The 19934-nt window shown below is 32.0% G+C and overlaps 3 protein-coding genes across 3 annotated transcripts; 1 reads left to right on the forward strand and 2 right to left on the reverse strand.

Annotated features, from left to right (window-relative positions):
• Window positions 1-379: 379 nt before the first annotated feature.
• LOC146932344 (uncharacterized) lies at window positions 380-1173 on the forward strand. Its single transcript, XM_085708366.1, has one exon. The coding sequence runs from the start codon at window positions 506-508 to the stop codon at window positions 1163-1165; it is 660 nt and encodes a 219-aa protein (XP_085564492.1). The 5' UTR covers window positions 380-505; the 3' UTR covers window positions 1166-1173.
• A 1179-nt stretch (window positions 1174-2352) lies between these two features.
• On the reverse strand, window positions 2353-4761 carry LOC146932345 (transcriptional corepressor LEUNIG_HOMOLOG-like). Its single transcript, XM_085707752.1, has 10 exons — window positions 4733-4761; window positions 4522-4622; window positions 4273-4346; window positions 4107-4182; window positions 3847-3947; window positions 3596-3745; window positions 3345-3494; window positions 3139-3255; window positions 2846-3046; window positions 2353-2526 (listed from the first exon to the last, which is right to left on the reverse strand). The coding sequence occupies exons 1-10, from the start codon at window positions 4759-4761 to the stop codon at window positions 2374-2376; spliced, it is 1152 nt and encodes a 383-aa protein (XP_085563878.1). The 3' UTR covers window positions 2353-2373.
• Window positions 4762-13023: 8262 nt separating this feature from the next.
• Window positions 13024-15657, reverse strand: LOC146932346 (transcriptional corepressor LEUNIG-like). Its single transcript, XM_085704002.1, has 8 exons — window positions 15135-15657; window positions 14745-14921; window positions 14519-14601; window positions 14274-14423; window positions 14024-14176; window positions 13815-13928; window positions 13540-13731; window positions 13024-13362 (listed from the first exon to the last, which is right to left on the reverse strand). The coding sequence occupies exons 1-8, from the start codon at window positions 15193-15195 to the stop codon at window positions 13210-13212; spliced, it is 1083 nt and encodes a 360-aa protein (XP_085560128.1). The 5' UTR covers window positions 15196-15657; the 3' UTR covers window positions 13024-13209.
• Window positions 15658-19934: the final 4277 nt, after the last annotated feature.

Below are 19934 nucleotides of genomic sequence, written 5' to 3' on the forward strand. Positions count from 1 at the left end.
TAATACTACTTTTATCATTCCCAATACAATATATTCCACTTTCCCCTTTATTTATACACTTTTCTTAATCTGTGTGAAAAACCAAAGTAGGTCAATTATACCGGGACGGAGGTAGTACTATATATAGAATGAAAGCCTCCATTAGGGTTGCATCAAAAAAAGAGAAGAATATTTGCAAGAGAAATGATATTTGAACATCCATTTTTTGACAACTTTTGTGACAACTTTCTCTCTCATACTCACATTATTTTTTACTTTATCTCTCTATTGCTTTGATTTTCGTGTCAATACCTACTTTTCCTTTGTAAATTATGGTTGTCCCATAAGTTGTCCACCAAATGGTTGTTCAAATAACACTCCTCTATTTGCAAAGTCAGTATCTACTAATATTTACTGTTCCTTGTTTTCAGTTCACTTTTGTGAATTCCGTTATTATGATGAGAAGGGATGAAATATCTGCAAGAAAGAAGCCATCATCGTCACCGCTTTTGTTTCAAAGGAATCCATGATGAAGAGAAAGGATCAAACATCTTTGGTTGATCTTTGTGTTGAGAAAGCTATTGATAATGTAAAATACCTCAGAGATGTTAGTCATGTTGATCATCATATGCTTGAGAGAATCTTGCCTCACTGCACACTTGACCAGTTGATGCATATTGAGAAGTCCAGTGAAGGGATGGATTTGAGCCCTATAACAGATAAATTGTGGAAAAAGTTCTTTGAAAAGCAGTTTGGTATAAATTGCACTAATGAAGTAGTTAAGAAGTTGAAAGAAAAAAGAGTTTCATTCACTTGGTTGCAGCTGTATGAGGCTAAGGTAAAAAAGATGGCTCAGGCTGAGAATGAAGCAGTTGAACGACTCGCGCAACGCTACAAGGAAGAAGATGCAAGAAAACAAAGCAGGAAAATAAAAACATGCACCAATGTTCCATCTAGTAAAAGAAGATTTTGTGGAGATAATGGACCTGTATACAACTTGTCAAATGTGAAGAGCAGCAACATAATGAAGAAGTCAAAGAAAGATTTTCTTAATAGTTTTGAGGTGAAAAATATGACAGCAATGAAGAATAATTGTATCCAGAAGAGGAGTAGTAATTCATCAGACATCATCAAAACTGGAAGCATGTGTGGAATTGGTTCAACTTCCAAATATCTCACTTTTTAAGAAGGATATTTTAGGGGCAGGGCAATGAGGATAAGAATGCTATGTATCATTATTTGCTTTTAGATAATATGCTATTGAGTTGATTATGTTGGGTACTTTAGGTTTCGCCATATATTTTCATTGTAACTCTTATTTTGATCTATTGAAACTCTAGTCTCTTTATTCTCTATATTGTTAACATGTATCCTAGTTTGGTCCAATCCTCCTTGAATGATTTCGCCGCTATTCTGCTGTTGAGTTCCCAAATGTTTGGGAATATGCTTGTTTTGTCTTTTTTTTTTTAGGGTTACTAGTGCTTTACCCCCTGTAATATAAGGCATTTCCGGTTTTACACCCTGTAAAATATTTTTTTTGATTTACCCCCCTGTAAAATATTTTTGTTTTGATTTACCCCCCTAATAGGTCATTCAAAAACCCTTTTTTTATTTGATTTGTTCATATTTCAAGAGCCAGTTATGTTATAATGAGCAAAATGATAACAAGAGCCAAGAGAGGAGACATAACAAAAAGGAATTGATTCAATTCAGTATTAAGACTATGTTATAGTTTGTTGTAGGATTCATATATAATTGGAATGCGAACTAACCAACATATATGGACCAACCATTATGCTGCTTTTCCAATGTAATGACACAAAAATGGTTCATCCTTATAGGTAAAACTATTGAAAGTGAAAACAGTAATTCATTTTCATTTAAATTTGTCTGAAATCATGTCAATTTCTTCAAAAGGTTGTTCAACATGCATCAATCTTATAAAAACTTGTTTCCTTTTGGAAACTTTATGGTATGCAGATTTCTTCATTCGTTTTTATATCTAAGACAGTTGACCTTTATTCACAGAAGGATCTTAACCTGCTAAATGTTTAGGGAAAGTATGATCAAACATAACATTACTTATTGAAACACCGTCCTCCTATAATATAGAAAAACATGATGAGAAGCCCGCAATCTTTCTTTTGTTACTTATATATGCAGTACATTTTCATTTGATCATTACATCGTAATTTCATGAACATTTCCATCGAGAAACAAACACATGTTTTATTTGATTACATCTATACTGGCCTCAATCAACAGCAAAACTCTTTTCACTACGTGACTAGTTACAAGACGAGTTGTACATATAAACAAAGATTATCTAACAAATCTTAGAAACTGAAGCAGGGGAGAAATTCACACCATAGCACAGAGACATTAACTAGAATTTCATTTCCATAGCTTCACCATAGAATCATTGCTAGCTGATGCAATATGGAATTCATTTTGCGCTGTTGAAGCTGCTAGTCCAGTAATTGATATATCAGAGGCACTTCTTTTATTAAATCTTTGCCCGGTCTCAAGAATCAACCATTCCAAGCACTGCAATAAGTTGTCCTCAGATTATTTAATATTTATGCAATAACTTTTGTACTTGTTACATAAGAATCAAAGGGAACAACTTTAAGCTGAAATTCTCATGATTTTTGTTTTCTTTTTTTTCAAAGGAACCAGATGGAAATCTATATTCTTATGAGCTACATAAATAGATACCAGTAATGGTTCATTAAGAATAATGGAAACCCTAATTAGCCAACAAATAAAGAAACCTTGGTTTTGGTCCCTCTGTAACAGTTACTTAAATGGAGATATAGATGGGACACAACGATCATAATAGTAGCGGAGGGAAGTATTTAATTACCTGAAAACCACCAATAACTAAGACGTCAGGGTATCGAGGATGGAATATGACGGACTGAAACCTGTTCCCATTTGATGGATACTTATACATGCACTGTTTCAGCATAAAAACCGACCAAACACGTACATCATCTTCAGTGACAGAGGCAATCATTTTCCCAGTGACATCCCAACACATGGAATAGATGTCTTTGGTGTGTCCCTAATAGGGAACGAGATTCAGAGTTTCAGACAGAATTGTACAGTAACACTAGTGCCATGATTCACAACTTATATACGATATTTGAAGCTCACCTGAAGATTGATCCGAACATTGGGATCCTTTAAATCATGTATGGTGATAACATTTTGATTAGCAACTGCCAAATGCCTCCCAGATCCAGGCTGAAATCTCACTAGGCTTCCACCTGCCTGCAATTCATTTTTATACAAGTCATTGTACTTAAGTGACCTGTGGTGAGTACTTGTTATTCAGTTTTGAATAGTAAAAGATGAGTGACCTGTAATTCTTTAATCGTGGCACGCTGTTTAAGATCCCATACTTTAATTACATTGCCATCAGATGAGCAAATAATTTCTTCTGTTGGGTGGAAGTCCAATGATCTTACTTTTCCATTATGTACAACATAATTGAACAATGCTTTCTCGGGCTATACATAAAAAATAGAAACTCACTTTTTTTGCAAATTACAAAGGAAGAACTGATGCAGAAGAGGGAGTTGAAGGGGGATATGAAAAGAAAGAGACTCACTTTTTTTGCATCCCATAGTTTTACTGTTCCATCACGAGAAGTTGTTGCAAATCTAGTTGATTTTGGTTGAAATCTAACTTCTAAGATGGTATCTAAATCTGACTCTAATGCAGTAACAGAAGCACGGCTTTCCACGTAGCAAATGAAAGGCTATATAAACCATAATATAAGGATAAATACATTGGATAGACACATAGAAAAAGTGACAGTAAACAAATGGAAGTGGAAAATTTATCGCATTGATTATTCACCTTCGCCCCATTCTCATCACTTGCCCCAATCCCACCACTTGCTATAATCTTTCCATCAGATGAAAAATCGCAGGACAAAAGCTTTTGATTGCTTAGAAAACCTTGTGTAAGAAATAAAAATAAACATTGAATAACTCAATTTCATAACTGAAGTTACGAGTTGCAATATATAGTTCGCAAGATACTAACTAACAAGGATTTTGTGAAGTATATGAAATGACAGAATTGTGATGCCAAAGATGTAAAGAATAGAAACTTACTTGCATGGTGTTGAATAGAATATTTATCCAGAATTATTTGAGGGGTATTGTCCATTGTAGCACCAACTTTTGGGGCCTGAAAATTGAGTAATATATGACTGTGTTGCAAAATATATAAAACCAAGAACCATTGATTAAAATTGAACATTTAGCCATGATATATAACCTGACTCTGACTGGAAGTTCCGTAGTTTGAGTTCCAGAAGTCGTACAACAATCCATTTGGTTGTTTATCAAATTCTGATAAACAAGAATATGTAGAATCACACAAAAGCTCAATTATCCATATTATAGCAATATCAATTATCAATATAAGGCAAATGAATAGAATAATGCAAGGAGCATCAAAGAAGAAACAATTTTTGGGTAAAATGAATAAAGAAAAATTAGTAAAAGGGTGCAAAATTAAGCATACCAAGGGGAATATGTCCGGAAACTCGAGCTTCATTTTTGAAAATCTGAGCAGTGTTTGACAATCCCTTCTTCTTGAAGTAATCATACAGAAAGTTTCGAAAACTACAAAGAACACACAATTAAGATTCATATTACGAAAGAAAATGAAAGAAAGCAATGCAAGAAAAAGGAAAGAACATGCATGAATGCATGCAGCATTGTACTCTACTCACAGTTCTTCTTTGGGATTTTTTGGGTCCATGTTAAAGGAAATTGCACTTAGATGAAAAATATGATTAATGGAAGAAAATGAAAAGAGAAAAAGTGAAGTATTGCAAGACAATAGCGAGTCACCATGCAGAGTTATGCAAAACAAGAAAATCTTTTCATTTTTATACTGTGGCGGTAAAGTGTGTAACCTCTGTTAAGTGTGTGGTTAGTTTTTTTTTTTTTTTTTTTGGTTTGTTTTTGGATTGTCACATATATAATTCACAATTCCCGTTGGTACGCCGTACAAGTACTAGTTTATTGGAAGCAACATGAAAAGAATTCGGTACACAGGAAGATATAGAACTTCGGTTCGTGTCGGTTTGTAGTGAAATTAATTGCTTTTTTAATAAGAAATCACTAAGGGTGTGTTTGGATTGAGGGTTTAGGAGAGGAGAGTTTACTTTTCTTTTTTAAATTACGGACTATATAACATGTTTTTCTAAAATAAATTAAAAGTGATTGAAGTATTATATGATTATTTATCATGTTAATATGTTAACTTTAAAAAAATATATTTCACAGTGTCCGTAATTTAAAAATGAAAAGTAAACCCTCCCCTCCCTTTCCCTCTTAAACCCTCCATCCAAAACACCCTAAATATTTAGATCCAATGGAAGTCTTTTCCAAGTGCCTAACTCTATCTCTGCTCCGATACTAAAAACCTATTAATATTTAATTAATATTGCAAAAAATCGCAAGATTGTGATACTTAGGAGGCCAAAATTGCAATTAAGACTAATAAATAAAGTAATATGGGTGCCACGTATGCCCCAGTCAAAATTAGTACAGGGAGCCAAAAGTGTAAAAGGGGGTAAACTTAGGGGGCTGATTCGTTGTTATTTTTTTTATAGAAAGCCAAAATTGCAATTTGCAACAACCAGTGTCCACTTCCCAAAACAATTTTTAATATTTACTTTTATTTCGTTTTTTTTTCTTCCTTATTTATTGGTGTTATTTTGCAAGACAGGATATTTTTCTCCAAACTTCAAAGAGACTTTCTTGCAAAATTTATTTGCTCCACCGAATGCTTTCCTTTCTCTTTTATCTCTACTCAACATCTTCGTCCTATTTCTTCGATCTTCTCTCACTTGTCTCATTTCACCGGTTCTTCGGTTTCCACGGATTACAATTCGTGCGAACCAATTTGCAAAAGTACCACAAAACCGGTACAAGATTAGTGGCCAAAGACTGTACCCAAACTTATGGCGTAGACTATCAAGAAGCCTTTTCATTTTTGTAGCTAAGTTAAACATTGTTAGAGTCACCATTTTTACCAAACCTTTAATTTTTACCAAACCTTTTCACTTGTACACAAACTTAAAAAGTCACATTTTTACCAAACCTTGACCAACCAGTACAAGATTACAATTCGTGCAAACAGACACCAACTCGGCACATTTGTTCAACAAGATCTTATCATCAAAGGTCAAACTCAAACGCTACAATGTCGTTGTTTCGCTCTGTTCTTAGTTGGAGTTGAATTCCATTGGGTTTTACATTTTCAGTTGTTGAAAAATATCTAAATCGGGGTTTGGAGTTAGATGTGAAAACTCTTACTACCTTGGTCCAAGGTTTGTGTGCAATCTCTTAATCTTGTGAATTGTGAATAGTTGAGTTTTTATAGAGAAGGTGGGGACATGAGAATCATGGAGAACAAGCTCGAAATATAGTCGTTACACTACATTCTCAAGTGTGGACTTCAGAGTCTTGGAGAACAAGTTACTTATGTTATGATGTGAAAATGAACCCAATTTATACTTTGATGATGACTCTTAGATGTTGTTTTGATGATCAAAGATCTTTGTTTCTTTCAATAATTTAAATGATTGAAATGATGATTTCTTGTTCCTAGGAACTACATTTACTTAAAATTTCCTTCAAAAAATGTTATAAGCATTTTTTTGCTCTAGGTCTGAATTTTGTTTTTCATTCTTGCTCTAGGTCTGAATTTTTATAAGCAAAAACAAATTGAACTTTGGAAAATCCAATGGGGAACGATTCTGTTAGAGAATTGTCCATCTTTTAACCTATGGTTTATGTTTAAGCAAATTTGTTATTTGAGTGCTTTTCACTTGGTCAACATATGTAAGCCACAATCTCATCATTCAGTAAAATACAACTTTTTCTTATCTTCTTATCTTTAAAATTCTGAATTGCACCGGGAATCATTCATCCTCTGAATACCATGCGTCGAACAAGGATTTTCTCGTATACTGAAGCAGGGGAGGAATTTACACTACAGAATCATTGACAAGTCAGAAGCACGTTTACTGCTATTTGTTTGGCCATTCTCAAGAATCAACAATTCCAAGCACTTATATAAATTGTACAAATATTATTTACTTTCTGTTTATGCAATAAGATTTTTTATTTGTTGCATAACAATCAAACATAAAAGTATTTTTTACTCCATCCTATTTTCATACTAATTTAGTACAAATTAGAAGACTAAGACAAATGTAAAAGGTAAAAATTGATAATCTAAACTTTATATATATCTTGTAAGCAAATTGCTCAATAATTCATGATGATATTTTAACTAAAACACTTCTAATTAAGGCAAATTACAAGATAACATCAAGGGTATTCATCCCACACAAAAACCATAACATCATTCAAAATCATTAAAAAGATATAAACCAAGACGAGACACTAATTGGATTCATCTTCAAAATCATCACTTGGAAGCTCGTTCAAATCAAAATTCTTCACAACTTTTGAGTCGACTTCAGTTTCAGCTTCGTTAATCTTCTTCTCCTCATTAACTTCAAAATCATCACTTGGAAGCTCATTCAAATCCATATTGCTTGGATTTTTTTGCCTTTTAGTGCCGCTGTGATTCACATCGATATTGGCAGTTGATCCTTCATAACCCTCGCGAGATATATGCAACATATTTTCAGCAGCAGTAACTTCATCATCATCATCATCGATATCCATATATCTTTTTCTTCTGAGCGCCTGCCGTTTCTTGGGGGGTAGAAACTGATCATCAATGGAAGATGGTGCCGCAGTTGGTGTGTTAGTAATACCGTTTTGAGAGTGACACCTCTTATGTTCATTCAATGCTTTGTTAGAAGTAAAAACCTTGTTGCAAACATCACATGAGTGTTTGTTTTGTCTTCCAACATCATTGTGATTATGAGTAGGAACAGAATAAGAAAAAAACCATGTAATCTTTTGTTTTCCAGCATGATTAGTATCAATGAAAGAGAAAGAAGGGTATTTGGCATTGGTTGTTGGTTTATGAGACATTTTCTTGTTCATGAAGGAATGGAGAGTACCTAGCAGAATAGGGTTTGTTTTGAATTGAGAGTGAAAATTTGAGAGCGTATAATTGTTGCTTATATATCCATTACCAATTAATCTCTACCATTAATCCTTCAATAAGCAATCAATGAGATCCAACTATGCCACATCATCGATCCAAAGGGTTTCATTAATACTAGGTTTCATTTTTTAGTTATTGATATCGTTATTTTTTAAGCTGTTCCTTTCTTTTAGGTACAAATCTTATTCCTTAATTTATCTATATAAAACTCTTTTTTTTTTTAGGAAATTAAACTCGTCTTATAATTTTTTTTTCTTTTGGTGAAATTCTTATAATCTATTTTTTATATAAAAAATATCTATTATTATTTGACTTTTGTAAAAAAAATAATTATTCATTACAATTAATAATTAAATTTTTCATAAAAGTTATGAGATTTGACTCTTTAATTTAAAAAAGCAATTATTTTCACTATAGTTATGAGGTTCCCATAGCAATTATTTTCACTATAATATGTTTTCATTCTAGTGGAGGTAAGAATCATACAAAAAGCGCCTAAGGAAATGCCACCTAAGTTTTCTCCTTCAATTAATTACTAGTTAAGAATCATACACTGAGTCCTTTTGGTTTAAGAATTTTGGAGGGGAGGGAATATTTTTAATTTGACGTGTTTGATTCAATTTTTAAAAGGGGAGGGGAGGGGATAGGAGGGAAGCAAAATCCTTCAAACCCACTTTTTCTTCCCCCAAATTGGAATTTTTCATAGGAGAGGGGAGACAATCTCTTTAAAATTGTATTGCATTGCCAAAGTTATCCTTACATTAATTTTAAAATCTCGATATTATCATTGGTAGAAATTTTATTCTTATTATTAGATTATAGTATCCTTGTAACAACTTTTATTATTATTAAGTTATATTATCCTTGTAACAACTTTTATTATTATTAGGTTAAATTATCCTAGTCAAGCAACAATAGAAAAAGCTAAATTTATCAACGTTTTATCATTTGTTCTTCTTAGATGTTTATTTCCTTATATATTAACAAAAATTTGTTGTTGCTATTTTGAATGTCAAATAAATATTTATCAATTTTGAATCAATTATCGTAAGATTTGTATTATTTTCTGGATTCTATCAATACTTTTTTTCTCTCACTCTTTTTATACTTTGAGATTATTTCTTTTTATTTTTTTAATAATGATTATTTCTTTTCAAATGAAGTGTTACTTTATTATTATTGTTATTATTATTATTATTATTATTATTATTACTATTATTATTATTATTATTATTATTATTATTATTATTTATTATTATTATTATTATTTTATGATTATTATTTATAATAGTAATAATAATAATTTTATTGTAGTTGTTGTTGTACTATTATTATCAAGGAGAATGAAGATAATGAGTGTTCATGGGTAAATAGTAGTTAACTCTTTGTATTTGATAAAAATGATATCTACGTCGTTCTCGCATTCGTATGAATACTCGCTAGACAAGTATTAGTCGATATTAAGATATTTACAAATATTTGCAAATATCAACGTGCAAAATGATTTTTTTTATACAAAAAATGGATTATTATAAAATAATTGACATTATGTAGATTTCTTTTAGAAGAAATTTATGTAGAATTTATTCCTTAAATTTTATTATTATATTATGGCACTAATGGTCATTCTACAACTGTTCCATGTGAGATTTAAACAATGTCTCTTGAAGTTATAATGTCAAGCTCTTACCAAAGTTGACACCACTTAGGCTTATTCGATCTATTCTGATGAGACAAAAATATTATATCGCACATTTCCACTTTGGCAACAAATTACTAGTCAAACAAAAATCAATGCTGATGAGACAAAAATATTATATCGCACATTTCCACTTTGGCAACAAATTACTAGTCAAACAAAAATCAATGATTAGGAAATCCAGGTATATTTTATTTCATGTTGAGATTTTTTATTTAAATAATACGAAAATTATATAATTTTATACTAATTTAAGAATTCTGTGGGTACTTAAAAAAATGTATATTTTATTCTATGTGTTAATAATTTTACTTAATCTAGCTAATTTCATTCGTCTGTGCATCGATTAATTTAAGAGCACTAAAAATATGGTTTATTTTATTCTATTCATGTGTGGCCATTAAGATATTCATCCCGTACCGTCTCCGTGATGAATTTTATTTGCGGATACCATGAATACAAAATTTTGGTCATCCTTGATTATATGTCTAACCCGGACAACGCCAAGTAATTACACTAGTTCATTAAAAAGACATGACAGCCGATAATTAGAATCTTTTTTTTTAGGGAATTACAATCTTTTTTGTTACACCTAGATGATATGTTTTTTTTGTTTTTGTTTTGGTTAATTGAAAGATTTGTTTGTTACGTATTTTTTTGTTTTGGTTAATAGAAAGATTTTTTTTGTTACACACCTAGAAAGATTTGTTTTAAAAATATATCGTAGAAAGAATTGTTTTAAAAATAAATCGAATCTTATCTCTTTAAAAATCAAACATATTTGATACTATATATAGAATGAAAGCCTCCATTAGGGTTGCATCAAAAAAGAGAAGATTATTTGCAAAGTCAGTATCTACTAGTATTTACTGTTACTTGTTTTCAGTTCACTTTTGTGAATTCAGTTATTATGATGAGAAGGGATGAAATATCTGCAAGAAAGAAGCCATCATCGTCACCCGCTTTTGTTTCAAAGGAATCCTGTTATGATGAAGAGAAAGGATCAAACATCTTCGGTTGAGAAAGCTATTGATAATGTAAAATACCTCGGAGATGTTAGTCATGTTGATCATCATATGCTTGAGAGAATCTTGCAGCAAAATACCTTCAATTAAATCCATTGTATGATCTCACATGTCATGCAATAGCTTGAATAATTGAAGGAAAATTATCTGAGGAGATATGTGACATATTTCATTCACCCTGATGATCATTGTATATGCTGATCATTGTTATGTTAATTTCTCTAAATTTAGGGTGTCCTTTGAATCATGTATATGCTGCCATTCGTGATAACATATAGTTATAAATTGAATCGGTATCAGAAACTTATAAATTGAATCGGTATCAGAAATGGTTGTTTAATAATAATGTTCTTTGCATTTACAGTCAATCCACGCAGAGTAAGTTCATATTGAAAAATACGAAGAAAATAACAACTTTAAGTACTATTCATGTTTGTCTGTTATAAACTGAATAAGCTTTTGATCTTCTCTACTGTATAGCGTTTAAGCGGACGGATCACCAGAGGCTTTCTATGCACGTCTCATAAGTCGATTTTAATGTAACCATCCCTTCATCTCAGATTGTAGAAATAGGGGAAGATATTATGGCTCAACCAAATTTAACCAAGGGTATATATATAAGCTGAGTTTAGAGTAAATGCACTGTCGGTTTAAATCAGTTCTACATTGCTATCAGCTGCCTTTACACAAGCTTTCCATTCACAGTTTTCTCTATATATATTCATATTAGAGATTAATATTCAAGTCCTAAAACTTTTAATTGCCTCAGAAAAAAGTACAATTTTTCCAGCTAGTCATTTTTCAGCCTCTATATCTGTCCACTTAACTTATTTGCAGCCATTCAAAGTTGCATAAGAAAAAAGAACCAAATTGATCTGTTCCTAATATGTCTGCTTCTGATAGGTGTTACATTTAAGACTCCAGTAACTTGTTTCTTACCACACAGGTTACACTATTAATCACAATAACTAATGTCTAAGCTAATTTGAAATGCAATGACCAATACACCTTATTTCAAACTATCAAAAGTGCTACTCCTCAATGACATTGTCAGCAAGTCCGCCACTTGCAATTCTGTCATGCAACACTCTAGCTCAAGTTTCTCTCTACTCACTTGCTCCTTTAGAAAGTGAAATCTCGTTTCTATATGTGTACTCCTACAAGTTCAGCCTATACATTAACATGCTCGACCATTGAGCTTGACAAGAAACTATTGAACACAATGAGATGATAAAGCCACTACTACCTCTTTATTTGAACACCATGAGACTGGTGCATTTCCATGCATGAACACATATGTTGCAATACTCTTTCTATCACATTTGTCACCACTCCAATCTGAAACAGATTATCCATACTCCAATCTGAATCAGATTCTGGCATAACACATTCTTGAGGAGAGATGAAGAACATTGTTAAAATTTCATCCGTCTACATTATTTTTTTATTTGATTTGTTCATATTTTAAGAGTCAGTTATGTTTTAATGAGCAAAATGATAAAAAGAGCATTAAGAGTCAGTTATAGTTTGTTGTAAATAAAGCGTCCCCTGATATTGTAGTTTTCTTCCTGTCATCTGCTATATCCATAAAAATGTTGAACTTTGTAAAATCTAATGCATGTGGCTCAATATTTGTAAAGAGAAAAATAACGAACGTTAAAATTTTAATTCATTTACACAGATTTGTTCATTTTTTTGAGTTGGTTATGTTTTAAGGAACAAAATGGTAGCAAGAGAGGAGACATAGCAGAAAGGAATCGATACAACTATGCTATAGTTTGTTACAGGATTGAAATGAAATTGACAGATACAGACCATTATGCTGCTCTTTCAATATAATGACACCCTCACAATAATGACTCATCGATATTTGTCCGAAATCATATATAAATTTCTTCAAGAAATTGCTCAACTTGCATCAATCTTATACAACTTGTTTCCTTTTGCAAATCTTATGGCGTGTAGATTTCTTCATTTGTTTTATATCTAAGACTCTTGACCTTTATTTGCAGAAGGATCTTAACTGATGATTCAAAAGTTCACTGAAGCTATGATCAAACATAACATTACTTTATCAAAACACTGATATCCTACTATAATATAGAAAAGCATGATTAGAAGCCCTTAATTTTTCTTCTGTTACTTATAGATTAGTCATTTCCATTTGATTATTACATCATAATTTCATGAACATTCCAATTGAAAACAAAGACATGTTTTATTTAATTACATCTATAATGGTCTCAATCAACAACAATTTTTTCTTTCACTTCGTGACTAGCTTACAAGACAAGGAGTACATATACACAAATAATATCTAACAAATCTTAAAAACTGAAGTAGCGGAGAAATTTACACCAAATAACAGAGACACTAACTAGAACTTCATTTCCATATCTTCACCACAGAATCACTGCTAGCTGATGCAATATTGAATTCACTTCGCGCTGTAGTAGCTGCTAGTCCAGTAATTAATACATCAGAGGCACCTCCTTTATTACGTCTTTGCTCAGTCTCAAGAATCAACAATTCCAAGCACTGCAATAAATTGTCCACAGATTATTTACTTACTATTTATGCAAGCACCTCGTTTACTTTTATTGTTTTAATAGGTTCAACTATGACTGAGTCTAACTGTAACCTCTGTAACAGTTACTTAAACAGAGATATAGATGGGACGCAACGATCATAATAGAAGCGGAGGGAAGTGTTTACCTGAAAACCTGAAACAACTAAGACATTAGGGTATCGAGGGTGGAATATGACAGACTGAAACCTCTTCCCGTTTGATTGATACTCGAATATGCATCGTTTGTCCGACCAGACACGTACATCATCTTCACTGACAGAGGCAATCATTTTCCCACTTATATCCCAACATATGGAATTAATGTCTTTGACGTGTCCCTAATAGGGAATGAAAATCAGAGTCATGGTGCAGTAATAATAGTGTCATGATACACAATTTATATATGATATGTGAAGCTCACCTGAAGTTGTTCAATAACAAACATAGTCCGAGGATCAATTATGGTAATAACATTTCGATTAGCAACTGCCAAAAGCGTCCCAAATCCAGGCTGAAATCTCACTAGGCTTCCTGCCTGAAATTCATTTTTATACAAGTCATTGTACCCTGTGATCTGTGAGTAGTTGTTATTCTGTTTTGAATACTATAAAAGATGAGTTTAAGACTCACCGTAAATTCGTTAACTATGACATTCTTATGGAGATCCCATTCTTTAATTACATCACAGGTATCGGACGTGCAAAGATATCCTCCTAATGGGTGAAAGTCCAATGATCTTACTGTCCCATTATGTCCAACAACATTGCAAAATGCTCTCTCGGGCTATACATATACAAATAATGAATTAATCCTTAAGTTACATAGGAAGGAATAATGCAGATGGGTGAGTAGAAGGAGATGTGAAAAGAAAGAGACTCACACTGTTTGCATCCCATAATTTTACTGTTTTATCAGCAGAAGACGTTGCAAACATAGTTGATCCTGGTTGAAATCTAACTTCTAAGATGGTATCTAAATGTGACTCCAATGCCATAACAGAAAGACCAGTTTCCAGGTAGCAAATGAAAGGCTATATAAACCACAATATAAGGATAAATACATTGGATAGACACATACACAAAGTGACAGTAAACAAATGGGGTTGAAATACATTGGATTATTCACCTTCTTCCCAATCCCACCACTTGCTACAATCTTTCCATCCGATGATAAATCGCAGGACAAAAGACTTTGACCGCTTGGAATACCTTGTGTTAGAAATAAAAATAAACATTTAATAATCAACTAAATTTCCTTAATTGTCATCTAAATTTCATAACCAACAAATATCATGTGAAGTATATGAAATGACAGAATTGTGATGCCAAAGATGTATAGAATAGAAATTTACATGCAAGCTCTTGAATTGAATATCCTTCCAGAATTATTTGAGGGGTAGTGTTCCTCAAAGAATCTAGCTCACCGGCTAATGTACGACTGGACGGTCCAGGCATCTGTTGCCTAGATTTACTGTCATTATATAAAGTCCAGAAATTATGCAATAATCCATGTGGTTCTTTATCAAATTCTGAAAGCACAGTTAAATAAAACTAATCAGTCACAGAAATGAATGAAAAAAAGAAAGAAAATATAATACCAAGATAAAGAAAAGAATATGTAGAATCACACACAAGCTCAATTATCCATATTATAAGACAAATGAAATAATGCAAGGAGCATCAAAGAAACAAAGATTTTTGGATAAAATGAATAAAGGGTCCAGAAGCAGATGCATACATACCAGGGGGAAAATGCCCAGTAACATGAGCTTCATTTTTGAAAATCTCAGCAGTGTTTGACATTCCCTTCTTCTTGAGGTAATCATACAGAAAGTTTTGAAAACTACAAAGAACACAGGATTCATTTTAAGAAAGAAAATGAAAGAAAGCAATGCAAGAAAAAGGAAAGAACATGCATGCATGAATGCAGCATTGTACTCTACTCACAGTTCTTCTTTGGGATTTTTTGGGTCCATGTTAAAGGAAATGGTTCTTGCACTTAGATGAAGAAGATGATTAATGGAAGAAAATGAAAGGAGAGAAAGTGAAGTACTGCAAGACAATTGTGAGTGACCATGCAGATTCATGAAAAACAAGGAAATCTTTTCATTTTTATAATGTGGCGGTTAAGTGTGTAACCTATGTGCTAAGTGTGTGGTTAGTTTTTTTTTTTTTTTTTTTCTGGTTTGTTTAGTGGATAGTCACATAATTCCTAATTCTTGTTGATACACAGCACGAGTGCGGGTTCGCAATACACGACATAAGAAGAACTCGGTACGCAGTGGCGGAGCCACACACAAGGTTGTGTGGGCTCCTGCCTGCACAAATTAATTTTTACCAACTATATTATGTGAGATAGTCTTGATAAAATTATAAGATCCCCACATACATTGAGCTCATTACTTCTATTACATATATAGTGGCTCATATTAATTGATAATTCCAGTAGATTATACACCCTTGATGTTTTTCTATTCCTAAGGTAAAGGTTAAAACTAACTACATGTAGAGAGCTCTCGTGAGTCTTTCTACTTACAGCATGAATTTTTTGCAAGTTCTTTGCTAGATATCTCATGAATCAATACTTAATTAAATTCATCAGAAATTCTAACGATGATCGACATTACTATTTAGAAATAGTGGTAGTGGTGAGGCTTTAATAACAGAAGGTTTTACAAAGTGGAAGAAAAAAAAGGTCAAAGTGCAAATTGGAGAAAGTTTCTAACAAGTTCAATTGTTCTATCAAGTGGTTGATCAAAAGCTTAAAGAGTTCAATAATATCATTTTCAAAAAAATGACAAATTGTAGCGAATAATTGTGATGTTTATTTCTGCGTCCAAAAATAAAATATATAATATATTTAATGCTACAAATTATATATATTTGGTGCCTCCACTAATCAAAATTTCTGGCTCCGCCACTGTCGGTACGTATGAAGATATAAAGTTTCTGTTCGTGTCGGTATGTAGTACTAGTACTACCTAATTGTAAGCTAACAATACGTTTTTAAGAAAAAGATTATTTTTTACTAGAAATTTCAAAACTTAAAATTTATATGTAATCACTAAATATTTACATCAAATGCGAGTCTTTTTCAATAGATCAACTCTATCTCCGCACTGATACTCAAAACCTATTGATATTTAATTGATTAATAGTGCAAAAAATTAGAATGATTATAGTAGTCAGCTGCAATAAACCAGTGCCCAAAACCATTTTTAACATTCACTTTTATTTCGCTTTTTTTTTTCTATTTATCGGTGTTATTTTGCAAAACATTTCTTTTTTTCCAAACTTCAAAGAGATTTTCTTGCAAAATTTAATTGCTCCACAAAATATTTTCCTTTCTCTTTTATCTTTTACTCAAGATCTTCTTCCTCTTTCTTCGATCTTCACTCACTTGTCTCATTTAACCGGTTCTTCCGTTTCCACGGATTACAATTCGTGCGAACCAATTCGTAAAAGTACCACAAATTGGTACACACGTACCTATTAGAGGTTCACAACATCTCAAGAGAATTATGCGACTATGATTTAGTGTTTTCTTCTCCTACTATATATATGTAAGATTTTTGGGTAAAATGCATTTCACATTACCCCTTTGATTCAATTATGGGAGCAAAAAGAGGGTCAGTTGAATTGAAAATCACTCTTGCAGTGTTTGGATAGCTTTAGTCTCTTTTGGAAACAAAATATTTTTAACTTAAATTTATGTCTTTTCTTTCTATATTTTTGAAGTGTTTATAACGAATCACCAATTAAGACTTGGCATTGGTATTAAACATGTTTGATGGGTTGAGTTGATCAATTAATTTGAACTAAAGAATAAGAAGTTGAAGATTTGGGTTCAAATTTGAACAAGGGAGGAGAACATAATACAATTAATAAGAGACTATAGTTTTCTCCTTATGTCCTCAAATTCATTCACCTCATTTAGAGTATAAACCTCTCTAAAACACATATTCCACTTTGATAATTTTAAGTTTTGATGATATCAATGACTTTTTCTATTTTTCTTCTGACTAATCGTTCTCTTTTATTAAAATAGTAATTTATTTTAATCATCTATCTATCATTCTCTCTTATTAAAGTGCAGCCGACCTTAGTTTTCTAGTGAGAGAAATTTCAACTTTTCTCTAAACTTTTTTTCTCCTTCATTTGTCAAGGAGGGTGATTTTAGGTCATTTTTTGATATAAAATCACCCTTCTACATCTTTTTTCCCTTTTTTCTTTCGATCTAAATAAGTGGTTTTCACATAGTGTTTCCTTTTCTACTTTTTGTGATTTCGTCGTCTAAGTGTGACATTGTGTTGATCGTCGTCTTGTGCGGCGTTTGATTTCGCGTCTTGTCGCGGTGTTCGTTTAATTCCTATTGAAAGATCGACATCAGACAATTACAAGTTCAATCAATGATTTGGGCGTCAACGTTGCAGATCCGAAGGCATGTGTATCTTGGTGACTTAGATTTTATCATATTATTTGTAGGTATTTTGTCGTTGTATGCTATTAACTTGGATTGTGTGAGTTTGTTCGCTGTTTCACCCTTTACGTTTTTAGCAATGTTTGTATCTAATTTGAATGAATATCATTTTTTTTTTTTAAAAAAAAACTTCTTAATTAGTTATGACAAAATTGGGGAATGGTCCCATGCACTTTTACTACTAGTTATAATCTGGTAGCTGTCTCACGCATCATGTCATCGCCATGCTTAGTAATAGTATGCATCATTGTATTCCTTTGCCGTCTCTTTCGCACATTTCCTATATTAAAGTACTTGTCAATTTTGTTTCCCAAAATACAGTCTGAATGTAATGCTATAAAGATAAATATTGTGGATTATTTCCTATTGTTTAGCTATTTGTGGTCCTATATTCCTACGTCATCATCAAATCTCAGCCTACATATTTGCAGAAAGTGCTAATTTTTATAGCTATTGCATTTAGTCAATGTTTAGTCTATAAATTTTTAGAAAATGATATCCTATAAAATTTTATAGCTATTGCATTTAGTCTATGTTTGTTTGGGTGCCTTTGAGCGGAGTTTTTGTTTGAATATTTTTTAGTCAAGTTTTTCGGGTCTGTTCCTAATCTTGCGTGTCTTACAGCGATCGTGGAGTTGGTTTGGTTCATTCCCCTTTATTTTTTAAAACAAGAAGGGCGGGAGGTTTGTTTTTTGTTTAGATGTTTATTGTGATGTTGTCGGTATTTCAGTTTTCTCTTATGGTGTTGCAGGCGTTCTTATTTGTACAATCATATCTAACAACTTTGATGACAACTTTTATTTACTCTCTTCCTATTGGTCCAAAACAATAGAAAGAGAAAAAGGAATAGAGTGATTAAGAATATAATGTGAGTATGAGAGAGAAAGTTGTCAAAAAGTGGATGTACATATATAATTTCTCTTTGGTTTTTGTTGAGATCTTTTTGGGTCACCCTTTAATTTGTGTTCATCTTACTCTTGAGAAGTCAATTTGCTAAATGATTATTTGTTGATAATAATTTCATCAAAACTTGATTAAATGATCATCTAACAAAACAAAAAAAATTTACATTGAATTCTTTCAAAAAAAAATATTTTTACCTTGAAAAATATTTCTATGATATACATCAATCACAATTAATGTTTAAAATCATATTTAAAATTTTCGTTGATTTTGAGTTCGTTAGAGATTTAAACAACGGGTTGACTTTTTTTTTTTTTTCTTTCCCAATTCACCAAATACCAATAAAATGATGTTTGATTTTTTCTATTTATAAAGCTACAACTTGGTCCCCAAGTCTATAATAGGTCTTTTTTCTTCTAATTAAAGGCTCATATAACCCTATTTAGTAACCCACTTAGGTTGGTCTAGTGGTATTGACATGAGATCTGGAAGTATGCTCTTCCTTAAGATATCAGATTCGATTATGCCAATTTATGTGGGTTAATTTAACTTCTTCGAAAAAAATATAACCCTACTTAGTTCATACGACAATGTTAAGTCTGTCAAATTATCCTACCAACTCTCGTATGGTCAGTCATTCACTTCATTCTTGAAAAATTATCTATCCTAGCATAACTTAACTCCATCAGATAATTATTTGTCGATAATAACTTTCACAGCCACTTGATTAAATTAGTATTTGACGAAAAAAAATAGTTTTTCCTTGAAAAATTTCTGCAACATACATCAATCATATTTAATGTTAAACCTTCTATTTAACTTTTTGTTGAATTCCGAGTTTGTTAGAACGAAATTTAAACAAGGGGTTAATATTTCCTGATTCACCAAACACATATAAAGTTTTTTTTCCTTCTAATTAAAGGCTCACATTACCTTAGTTGATTCATTTAAGACCACATGGTTAAGAAATTGAACTTGGATTTACTCCAGTCAAACATCATTGGTCATTTGATCTTGATCGAACATCGCATGATTGATGATGCGACTTAATGACTGCAGCAATTCAGGTCCTATGAAATTGTGTTCTAATCTTAATCACAAAATCAAATAATGATGTTTTAATAATAGCGACAAAATCAACCCACTTGGATTGGTTTGG

Source organism: Medicago sativa, chromosome 4 (assembly GCF_051527215.1).
Source record: "Medicago sativa cultivar Bolivia chromosome 4, Bolivia_mono, whole genome shotgun sequence".
NCBI lineage: Eukaryota > Viridiplantae > Streptophyta > Magnoliopsida > Fabales > Fabaceae > Medicago > Medicago sativa.

What these genes read in the sequence shown, in the direction of transcription:
- LOC146932344 (XM_085708366.1), top strand. Translation starts at nt 506, where the DNA reads ATGATGAAGAGAAAGGATCAAACATCTTTGGTTGATCTTTGTGTTGAG.
- LOC146932346 (XM_085704002.1), bottom strand. Translation starts at nt 15,195, where the DNA reads ATGTCAAACACTGCTGAGATTTTCAAAAATGAAGCTCATGTTACTGGG. An exon ending in TTCAATTCAAGAGCTTGCAT is followed by an intron (nt 14,602 to 14,744) that starts GTAAATTTCTAT and finishes TTCTAACACAAG; the next exon opens with GTATTCCAAGCGGTCAAAGT. An exon ending in AATTATGGGATGCAAACAGT is followed by an intron (nt 14,177 to 14,273) that starts GTGAGTCTCTTT and finishes GTATATGTATAG; the next exon opens with CCCGAGAGAGCATTTTGCAA.
- LOC146932345 (XM_085707752.1), bottom strand. Translation starts at nt 4,761, where the DNA reads ATGGACCCAAAAAATCCCAAAGAAGAACT. An exon ending in GTGATGAGAATGGGGCGAAG is followed by an intron (nt 3,746 to 3,846) that starts GTGAATAATCAA and finishes TGGTTTATATAG; the next exon opens with CCTTTCATTTGCTACGTGGA. An exon ending in ATGTTCGGATCAATCTTCAG is followed by an intron (nt 3,047 to 3,138) that starts GTGAGCTTCAAA and finishes GTTCCCTATTAG; the next exon opens with GGACACACCAAAGACATCTA.